General features: G+C 44.0%; 1 protein-coding gene across 2 annotated transcripts in view; it reads left to right on the top strand.

Annotated features, from left to right (window-relative positions):
• EXTL1 (exostosin like glycosyltransferase 1) overlaps positions 1-8,896 on the top strand; it is a 48,730-nt gene extending 39,834 nt beyond the window's left edge. For both annotated transcript variants that reach the window (XM_026676013.2, XM_087970631.1), the window contains 5 exons: positions 3,709-3,798; positions 4,784-4,870; positions 5,922-6,082; positions 6,523-6,694; positions 8,457-8,896. In XM_026676013.2, coding sequence (XP_026531798.1) covers positions 3,709-3,798; positions 4,784-4,870; positions 5,922-6,082; positions 6,523-6,694; positions 8,457-8,645 — 699 coding nt within the window. In that variant the 3' untranslated portion in view covers positions 8,646-8,896. The remainder of the gene's footprint in view (positions 1-3,708; positions 3,799-4,783; positions 4,871-5,921; positions 6,083-6,522; positions 6,695-8,456) is intronic.
• Positions 8,897-11,369: the final 2,473 nt, after the last annotated feature.

An 11,369-nucleotide genomic window follows, 5' to 3' on the forward strand; every position in this document is an offset into this window, starting at 1 on the left:
TGCACAAGTGACTTGCTTAACAACCATTGCAGAAAAGAATGTAAAGTTGGGCGGATCTCACCTAACAACTGCCTAGCATAGAGATGGAAGTTCTGGCCCCAATTGTGCTTGTAAGTCCAGGACTACCTATACAAACATGCTAGTTTTATATCGAAGAACGTGAAAAATGATCTATCGCCACCTAAAACGTGTAGCAGGACAATATAGGTAGTCCTCCACTTACGATCACAGTGAGACATTTGTTAAATGGGCTTTGCCCCATTTTATGACCTTCCTTGCCCTGGTTGCTAAGAGAATCAATGCCGTTGGTTGGTAACATGGTTGTTAAGTTAGTAACACGGTTGTTGGCTTCCCCGTTGACTTCGCTTGTCACAAAAGGGGAATCGCATGATGTTGATCATGGGGATGCTGCCAAAATTGTAACTATGAAAAACGGTCATAAGTTGCATTTTTCAGTGCCTTTGAATGTCACTAAATGAACTGTTGTAACTCAAGGACTATCTGTATCTCAAATTTCTATCGTCTCTTTGCCATCACTCTCATGTTTAATAACAGCTCTCATCTCCTTGCTATTACACTCTTAATCCAGGTTTCTGATGCTTTGGACTACAACCTCTATGTTTTCATACACACCTCTTGTTGTGAAGATTGCTAGGAGGTGTGATCTTTCAGAGTTGCGCTGTACAAAATCCCACCAAGCTCTTGTGCCTTTTCCATTCCTTTGGATGTCAGAGGGTTGTGGCGGGTGTGGCAGCCTTAGGATACACCTGGGTGGGCTAGAAACCCTTATTGCTGTCAGCAGGTCTCACCTTCCCCTTTAACTACAGGGCAAGTCCTGTCAACAGCCAGGTCTCTACTGCAGATGAGCTCAGCTAACTAGGCCGCGCCCATCCTGAGCATTTCAAAATGTGTGGCAGTAAATAGAGTCTTCTAAGTTTGTGAAGTCAGGAGTCTAAGCACATTGTCCTTGTAGCTTGTCTGCTTTAGAAGGAAAGATCCAGTCTATTTCAACAAAAGTACCAAGGAAACATGCCTTGGTGGGTAATCTAGTGCATTATATAGAAGCCCGTTTGGGGTTCTGCTTAAGGGTGCTGGGTGGAAGCTGGGAGTTCCAGCGTTGAGGCCAATTATTACATCTCAGCCCTGGGAAGAAGTCAATGGCAATCTGCTTCTAAAAATGTTGCCCAGAAAACTGCAGAGACCTGTCTATTTACTTGCCAGGAGTCAAAAAGTTAATTCAGAGGCCGAAGAAAGAAAGGAAAAAAAGAAAACAACAACAACAATGAAGGCTTGAGTTTCCTTTTGTAGAGGTTGAGTGGCAATTGTTTGGTCCTGCCCCACAGTATGAATTACTGCCAAATCCTGCATTTTTAAAAACCATTTCTCATTCAATTGGAGGAAATCAGGAATATGTCTACAAAATTCTCTTGTGTACAGTGTGATGGCCTTGCATTTGTTTAGAACTGAGGCACTCAATGGAATACGTGAATGCCCCGTCTTACGTAGCAGAGTCCTGTCTCCAAACATTGTTTGCTTCCCGGCTTCCCATGATTACATTGAGTCCCAGAGGGACCGTTTGGGAGGGACTCTTTTTCTAAGGCGTTTTGAGGTTGGGAATTGCAAACAGGCAAGGCGGCTTCGGAATGATGGAAAAAAACGCTTAATGGAAAAGCACACAACAAGAAAAGTACAGGTAGTCCTTGGGTTACGAGCATTTGTTCAGTGACTGTTCGAGGTTATGACGGTACTAAACTAAGGGGATTTGTGACCAGTCCTTGGAGTTCCAGCATTTGCAGCATCCCCACTATCATATGATGGTAATTTCTGACATTCCCTACCAGTTTCCCATAAGCAAAGTCAATGGGGAAGACGGCAGGAAGTTGAAAGTTGGAGGTCACGGTTATGTGAGATCCTCGCTTAATCATTTGTATCTTCCACCATTCCACCGATGCTCCGAAAGAAAACTTGGAAGGGAATTCTCAAGCAACAGGGAATAAGGCAAGAAAACAGAAACCTCTTTCCAAATGAAAGAAAGCAATAGAGAAATTGCAAGTCCCATTTTAGTACACCATCAGTATATGAATGTCTTTTGTCTTTGGTCTGTCTCTCAATTGCACAGCCTGGTTTTATGGGGACAAAAATGGAACAACACAGCCCATTGTGCCCTGGAAATAGGATAGGGAAGGAAAGGCAAAGCCCCAAAACATGTATGCTGAAAATATAAGAGCTTCATAGTTGCGGGCATTTCATGTTCGCAGTGCTGCCGCTAAAAGGACTCATACCACACACCTAGGAAACGATTTACGAGAAAGATCTCAAATATATCAAGTGGGAAAATTTCATTAAGAAAGATCAACGTCTCTGCAGTTTTCCTTATGACAAGCAAAACTGAAATGAATTTACTGGAGCAACTTTTTAGCTGTTCCTTGGTTGTATAATTTAGATTTGCTGCAGGAAACCATTAACATTTTGGGGTCAACCGTTCCTATGAACCTAAAATGCTGGCTTGAGAACAACCTTCCGGAGCCAAAACGTGGCAGCATTTGCACAGTGGAATACTTGCTTCCAAACCCCAGTTGCCGTTTGAAAGCAGGGGGACTGGGGCAGCTTGCCAGGCAGGGGAGGAAAATTGTACAAGCTGAAATTCCCGAGGCAGTCTGGTGATGAGACAAAACCAAAAGACCACCCCAAAGAGGGCGGCTTTGAGGATCAGTGCAGGAGGTACTGTTTGTACTGCAGCACAGTTCAAACAAGGCAGATTTAGCGCAACAAGAGTCGTCTGCGTGTTTTCTTATATAAGACCCATAGAAATAAGCAGAGCTCTTGGGCTTTGGCACAGCTCCTGCCCTTTTCAATGAGGTTCTGTGCCAATGGGCTTTGTTCCTTCCCACTAATGGGAGGAGACGTACCATTGGAGGTGTTTGCAGCATAAACCAAAAACGTGCTTTTAAGATCGTCTTAATGAAATTCTGTCTTCTGCCTCTTTACGGTACCCAGTCCCTCTCCAACCCAATGATGCCCAGAGATGCATTTCAGTTTCCATAATCCCCAAGCAGGCTGCCAATAGGCCAGGTTGGCTAAGAAGAGTGGGTGCTTGCTTATAACACCTTAGATGACCATTTTTTCCTCTAGCCTGAGTTGGAATTTGGTTGGCGTTAGAGAGTGAGCAGGGAATTTTGATGTCAGGGAGAACGTTCAGCGGTTTTGCTTGTTTTCTGGAGTTTTGTTGGTGGGTTACAGAAGTGGATGGAGTTAAGGCACTCGTTTAACTCCTAAAAACTCCCCCTGCCCCTAAAAAAATCAAGTCTGATTTTTAGGGGAATCTGGGGCTTCGGGATGATATCATTTCTGGAGAACATGAAGTATCTCTCCACCTCTTTCACCTAAACCCACTTCATGCCTTTTGAAAGGCCTTATAAACCTGGCTTTCCCTTCTGAATTTAGAGCCAGGATGCTAGCAAGACTTGATTTGTTTATATGCTATGCTCTGCAATGAATTGAGCAATTGGTTATTTTTCTCTGGCATCTTTTAATTCTTTTAAATATGTATGTTTTTGTTTGCAAGCCTTGTTGGCTGCCCAGAGTTAATTGATTAAGATGGGTGGCCAGATAAAGTTGCAGAAGGAACAAACAAACATGCATGGGCCCACAAAATGAAGACAGTTGTTCAGCTGCACGTTTCAGCTAGCATTTCTGTTTCTTGTACAGATTTTAGTCTTATGGAACTGTGAGAAGCCACCTCCACAGAAATGGCCGCCAACCACAGTTCCCTTGACTGTCATTTTAAGCAGCAACCAGGTAAGAGGCCATGGAGATTCAGTTTTCAATTCAGTTCAGTTTATTACAGTCATAGACCAGAGACCAGAACAAATAAAAACACTCAGTAAATATACAGTTAAAAAAAATTCTAGTATAAAATAATAAATAATAACTAAAATCTATGATAAAAATCCAGTCAGTCAATTATACATGGTCTAACTATACTAAAATTACAATACATAAAATTTGTGGCCCATTGTCAGTTTTGCAGATTGTGGTTGTAATTGTCATGGAAAACATTTTAGGAAGAAAAGACCTAGGCAAAAATCAGCTGAAACCCACATTCCAGTAGGAATCCAGCTTTCTAAACACCCTTGTTGACCTATCATTCAAAGCCAGTTCTCCTCCTCATCCGTCAATGTGCATTTTCCAAACACTCAACAAAATACCAACATAAAGACAAGAGTAAATCTTCCTCTTGATTTTTCTTACTCTCCAATTTTCAAAAGAACTATCCTGGTGGGAGGAAATAGTTACCAACAGCAGAAAGAAAGCAGAAAAGTAACCTGAGGAAACACCTCAGACAAGTCCACCCCGAGTTTTCACAAAGATAAGATGGAGAGGGAGAAAGTGCATTCAGACTTGTAAGATTATCCCACCTTTTCTCTATCATCTCTCTCTATCTCTCATTTTTAATAATTTTACAAATAACTCAAGGTGGTGAACATATCGAGCACACCTTCCTCCTCCTATTTTCCCTGCAGCAACCACTCTGTGAGGTGGGTTGGGCTGAGGACCATTGGCCCAAGGTCAACCAATCAGCTTTCATAGCTAAGGTAGGATTAGAACTCACAGACTCTTGGTTTCTAGCCTGGTGCCTTAACCACTAGAGACCAAGCTGGCTCTCCTATATCTTTACAATAAAAGTAGCATTGTTTTACATGACTTTGATTTCCTTCTCTGGCTCTTTCTTGAAGGGGTGACAGAAGGTCAACTTTTTTGTTTCTTGTTTCTACTCCTGCAGGTCAGTGAACGGTTTTTGCCTTATTCTGCTATTGGGACGGATGCTGTGTTGAGCCTTGATGAATATGCCAGCCTTTCAACCAGTGAGGTGAGGAGGTTCTCCAGAATCTTTCTACTTGTGTTGTAGCCATGGACTTTGCATACAGGAAGGGACATATGACTACTTAAACGCAGGGCAAGGCCTAGAACCTGGGACAGTTGAGAAACAGTCTGTCCACTACTGCAGCTATCTTGGCTCAGAGGGACTTAGGGATCCTTGAGAAACACCATTTTCCCTTTCTCTCTCCCTCCCTCTTTCTCATTCCCTCTCTCCCCCCTCCCTCTCTCCCTCTCTCCCTCCCCCACTCCCTCCCTCCCTCTCTTTACACACACACACACACACAAACCTATTTGACAAAGCATATGTTGTAAGCCTACATATTTATATACCTGCATTGTAAATGAAATGATTGAAATGTAAATTGGTTGACATAGAAAAATAGAGGGAAAGGAATTACATATATAGACTAAAATATGGAATTATGTTGTCTTTTAGTTATCCAATTCTGATTCCCCATTGTAAAATGCTTGTTTAGATCTGGAAAGGGAACGATGAGTAATCTTTGCATGGTCTGCTTGCAAAAGGTTCTAGCTTTAATTTGTGTCATCTCCAGAACTGGCTAGCAGAGACTGTGGCTGATCCTAGAGAATCACTGCTGGTGAGAATAGGTGAACCTTTCCCAACCTGACAACTTTCATTACTACTTTTGGAATGCCCCATCTGCATGACTAGCAGTAGGAATTCTAGAAATTTCTGGATCACAGAAGATATCTAACTGGATACAAATTATGGATATCATTACTATCATGAGCTAACATGTAGAGCAGGCGGTGTCCAATCTTGGCAGCTTTAAGAACCTGTGGACACCAACTCCCAGAATTCTCCAGCAAGCCATTCTGGTTGAGAAACTCTGGGAGTTGAAGTCCATAGGTCTTAAAATTGCCAAGATTGGATATCCCTTGCTCTAGAGATTATGCTCCTTGGGGAAAAAAAGAAGGAATATAATTCGAAGGTAGAAGGCATGTAGACAACCTGAAGCCTTCTGGTGAAAGATTCTCTTTCCTCAAACTGTTTCCCTGTTCTCTTCCTTGCCTTTTAGGTTGACTTTGCCTTTGTTGTATGGAGAAAGTTCCCCGACCGGATTGTAGGCTTCCCAATGCGCAGCCACTTTTGGGATACGAGCAAGAACCAGTGGAGCTACACTTCAAAATGGACCAATGAGTTCTCTATGGTTCTCACTGCCGCGGCATTCTATCACAGGTACCCTTCCTGACTGAAGAACGCCCTTGAGTTGGAAAGGGCCCATTGAGGCAATCAAATCCACTTCTTGCTCAGTGCTGGAATCCCAATGGATGTCTCTCTGACATGTGGCTGTCCCGAAGGTGCTTTTTCAAGAGGCAATTGGACTTTCTGTTTTTTTCTTTGAAGACGTTTCACTTCTCCTCCAAGAAGCTTCTTCAGAAGTGAAACATCTTCAAACAAAGACCAGAAAGTCCAGTTGCCTCTTGAAAAAGTACCTTTGGGACATGTTAGAAATATCCTAATATTCAACCAGAACATTCTAAATGATGCATTCTGGGATGATTAAAAAAGATTGTGGTGCAGGAGACACACCTGGAGGGAGCAGGTTGAGGATGGGAGGCCTACACATTTCTGCAGAGATCTTCTTTCTGCCCAACCTTTGTGTTTCCCTTCCACAGGTACTATCACAGCCTCTTCAGCAACTATTTGCCCGCCAAACTAAGGAGCCTTGTTGATCGGATTGCCAACTGCGAGGACATATTGATGAACTTTTTGGTTTCTGCTGTAACCAAACTGCCCCCCATCAAAGTGACCCAGAAGAAACATCTCAGGGAGAGCCCACCACAGCAGGTAGGCAGACACGCATGGGAACCAAAGGGGCAGAGGAGAAAAGGGAAAGAATTATTCCTGTCTTGAAGATTTTTTTCCTCCAAAACTTCTTGATGCCCTTTAAATATGACTTAGGCCCGTGATGGCGAATCTATTGCACACGTGCCACAGGTGGCACGCAGAGCCATTTGTGCCAGCACGCCAGCTGCAGGCAAACTACCCTCACTGCATATGCGCGCACCTCCCAGCTGATTTTTGCCCTGTTTGAGGCCTTTTTGGCCTCCCAGAGGCTTTGCAGGCCGAAAAATGAGTCCGTTTAGTCACTTCCTGTATTTCCGGAAATACCGGAAGTGATGAAATGGGCCCATTTTTCAGCCTGCAGAAGCTTTCCTCAAGCCTCTGGGAGGCCAAAAATCAGCTGGGAGGTGCAGTGCAGATAAGGGGGTGGCGTGGGAGGGGGGGATTGCACGCTCACGCGTAGGGGGCATGGGGGGGGCACGCGCATTGCCTTCTGGGTGCTGACATGCAAGTGCACACGAAAAGGTTAGCCACCACTGACTTAGGCCAACCTTCTCCCATTTAGTGCCCTCTGGAGGTGTGAGGATTTCATTTCCATAATAGCAATATTGGCTACTGACGGTGGGAATTGACACACCAATTTAAAGGATAGCAGATTGACCAGCCGTATTTGTGCTACTCTTTGGAATCCATACCTAGCAGAGAGGTCCATGTGGCTCTTTTGAACCTGAGTTAATTGTTCAGTGTGGAGAACCTGTGAGCCAAGAGCACTTTTTTGATAGGGGTATATACACGAAGCTTTTATGGCAGCTGGATGATACACAGAAATGTGAAAACCTCCATATTTAGAAGGAGTTCACCTCTCAAAGCCAGTTGTTGAAAAACAACAGTAAAAGGTAGCTATTGTTTTTGTCATCCTTGTCCAGAATTTGAATTAAAAAACTGTATGAGCTTTGGTACAAGGAAGCACTCACTGTGGAAAGCAAAACAGGGCAGTTGTACTTGTTGTCAATTCAGAATTTCAATCTCTTAACAATGTGCCTGAAATTGAAATGAAAGTCATTTTGTGTAACGGTAAAGGTGTTGGCTAAAAAACAGGAGACCATGAGTTCTAGTCCTGCCTTAGGTAAAAGAATAGAATTCTTTATTGGCCAAGTGTGATTGGACACACAAGGAATTTGTCTTGGTGCAAATGTTCTCAGTGTATATAAAAGAAAAGATACATTCGTCAAGAGTCAAGAATCACAACGTACAACACTTAATAATAGTCATAGGGTGCAATAAGCAATCAAATCATACTAGGAAACAGTCATACAGTCCTAAGTGGGAGGAGATGGGTGAAAGGAAGGATGGGAGGATTAATAGGATTAGGCATGAAAGCCAGCTGGGTGACTTTAGGCCAATCATCAGGAGACTCTGAGTTCTAGTCCCGCCTTAGGCATGAAAGCTAAATAACTGGGCCAATCATCAGGAGACCGAGTTCTAGTCCCACCTTAGGCATGAAAGCCGATTGGGTAACTGGATCAGTTACCAGGAGACTGTCAGTTCTAGTCCCGTCTGAGGCATGAAGGCTAGCTGGGTGACTTTGAACTCTCAGCCCAACCCACCTCACAGGATTGTTGTGTGGAAAATGGGAAGAAGCAGGGGTATAATGTATATTGAATTATTTATAAAGTAATAAAGGTGCGATAAAAATCTATATATATCTAAACATCCGTCATAATGATGCTCGATCTCTTTCCTGGTCTTCTCTCGGTTTCTGAAGCTCCTGAAAAGTGCAGCCCCATCCAACAGCAGCCTGCATTTTGCTCAACGCCAGGAGTGTGTCAATCGCTTTGCTGCCTGGTTTGGCTACATGCCTCTGGTGCATTCGCAGTTCCGCTTGGACCCAGTGCTTTTCAAGGATCAGGTCTCTGTGCTACGGAAAAAGTACCGGCAACTGGAGAGGGACTAGCTCCGGGGAGAAAGCCCACTGCTGCTCTCTGGGGGAGGTGCTTGGAGAAGAAGACACCAGCCATGCTGGACTCACTGCTTGCTCTAGGCCATTGGCGCTATTGCCGGATTTTGGGGTGGGTTCACTGCATCGATGCCCTTCGAACTTTGGATCCTAAAAAGTGGAAACTCTCCCTGGTAGCCAGGGGTGGTACCAGAGGAATGTTCAGTCTTTATTGGGTTTTACCAGTATCAATAAAGTTTTGCAGAAAAGAGCTATTTCTTGAGTGCCTTGGGTAGCCAACTCTTTTCAGATCAGAGACAGAAATACTGGCTTTGGTGTTTTGACACGGATGGGGAATATTGTTTCGAAATCTGTAGGGCCTAATCTACATTGGCTTCTCCTGACCATTAGCTAGAATTGCAGATGGTGAAATCAGACAAAAAATGTATTTTCAAGTTGCTTGTTATTTCCCTGCTCCTCAGCAGAGGCAGAATTTTTTTTTAAAAAAAGAGTAAAACATGATGTCTTTTGGGAAAATGAAACAATCTGAATATGCTGAAATCATGGTGTCCTCAGGCCACCTTTTTTGTCCAATAGTTGACCGATGCAGGGAGGAAAATCTTTCTTCAGGACCATGCCGCTCTATTAAAAGGGCATGCTTCTCCTTGCCTTCTAAAACAGTGTTTCTCAATCTCAGAACCTTTTAAGATCTGTGGACTTCAACTCCCAGAATTCCCCAGCCAAATTTTGAGGCATCCAAATTTTGATTGCATGACTTCGGGAAGGCTGCAATGGTCTTTAAGCGTGAAAAATTGATCGTGCCACTTTTTTTCAGGGCAGTGGTAACTTCGGTTACTAAATGAATGGTTGTAAGTCAAGGACCGCCTGTCCTTTCAATGCAAGGTTTCTTGCAGGACAAGGGTGATAGTTTGGGAGATGATGTTCTGAGAAATGCCTGGGTACAGAATGGGCAGCATCTGACTCAATTGTAGCAACTAGGAAAGAGATCTAAATGCCCTAATGGACCACCACTTAAGTAGGAGCCAGCTGTGTGCTGCAGCCACCTAAAAAACAGATGCAGTCCCTGGGCTGCAACAATAGAGGGACAGCATCAAGATCATGAGAATTGATATGCCACACTAGTGAAGCCACACTAGTGGCTCTAGTGGTCACAATACAAAAAGGATGCCGAGGACATAGAAAGTGTGCCGAGAAGAGCAACAAAGGTGACAACAGGTTTGGAGGCTAAATTGTATGATGAACAGCTGAGGGATCTCGGTATGTCTAATCAACTGAAGAGAAGGATAACTGTTCTGACCCAAACCTTGTTCCAAGGAAACAAACACCAAACAGACATAAAAGCAAAACCTTCTAATGCTTCTCTGCGAATTCCATTAATTCACGGTTAAAAACTAATTGTCTTTGATAAGAACGAGCCTTGCCAAGGTTGTGCAAGGCTGCCAAAAGCACTAGATTAAGTTGCCAAGAAATATTCCAAACAAAAAGTCTTCAAACACAAACCAAGATAGTCCGGACTGCCACAAAGCTTGAAGTGCAACTACTTCTTTGCTTCCTGCAAAGAACTCCAGTTTCTCAACTGGCTTTTATCTCTTAAGGGAGGGGCCATTACCTTGCAGTCTTACTCCAAAGTCACCCGTGCTGCTGCAGCTGCTCTTTGAGCAGCCCTGCGCGCATGCGCACTGGGCACAGGCTCCTCAGGGACCTCTTCATCACTGCTACCAGCCTCCACAATCTCCACAAAGGCAGCATTTCACTCCCTGATGGTCCTGGCCCCATCCCTGCACCACACGCAGGCCCCTCATCTGAGTCCTCACTCTCCGAGACCTCAGCCGTCCGCACCTGCTGCCGGCAAACCACAACAATAATTCTCTTCCAGTACTTGAGGGGCAGTGGTGGGATTCAGATTTTTTTACTACCGGTTCTGTAGACATGGCCTGGTGGGTGTGGCAGGGGAAGGATACTGCAAAATCCCCATTCCTTTCCCCATCCCACTAACCTGCTTTCCAGCTCCATTCTCCTGTACAGGGCAACAAAAGAAATCCCAGTCAATCAGCTGGGACTCAATGGGAGGCAGAGAAGAGATGGGGGCGGGGCCAGTCAGAGGTGGTTTTCCAAACTACTCAAAATTTCTGCTACCAGTTCTCCAGAACTGGTCAGAACCCCACCTCTGTTGTGGGGCTGCAACAGAGGTGAGACGGTTGACTTATTCCCCAAAGCACCAGAAAGTAGAACAAGACATACTAAAGATGGAAACTGGTTAAAGAGAGATCCAACCTAGAAATAAGGAAGAATTTTCTGACAGCGAGAACAATTAGTCAATGGAAAAGTTTACATCCCAGAGTTGTGGGTGTTCCATCGTTGAAGGTTTTCAAAAGTAAGACTGGACAACCATTTGACCGGGATGGTGTACGTTCTCCTGCCTTGAGCAGGGAGTTGGACTATATGATCTCCAAGGTCCCTTCCAGCTCTATAATTCTATGTTTTGTGAAGAGGTGAGAGCCCTTAAGTCATTTGCCAATTTTTCCTTGTTGAACTTCTCTGAAAAGCAAGGTGTTTTAAGCAAAGTATTTACTTCTGACAATGAGCAAGGCAGGGAGGATGATGATAAAAGATAGCATCCTTTCCTCCAGTTTGTAAGCTCTACTGGCCTATGGGGCAGAAATGTTTAATTCCCTGAAAAGTTTGGGAAAATTGGGGTTCATTAGCAAAAGGAAGCATTAC

Source organism: Notechis scutatus, chromosome 8 (assembly GCF_049901735.1).
Source record: "Notechis scutatus isolate UNSWTSFEM ecotype Mainland chromosome 8, rNotScu1.2, whole genome shotgun sequence".
Taxonomy (NCBI): Eukaryota; Metazoa; Chordata; class Lepidosauria; order Squamata; family Elapidae; genus Notechis; species Notechis scutatus.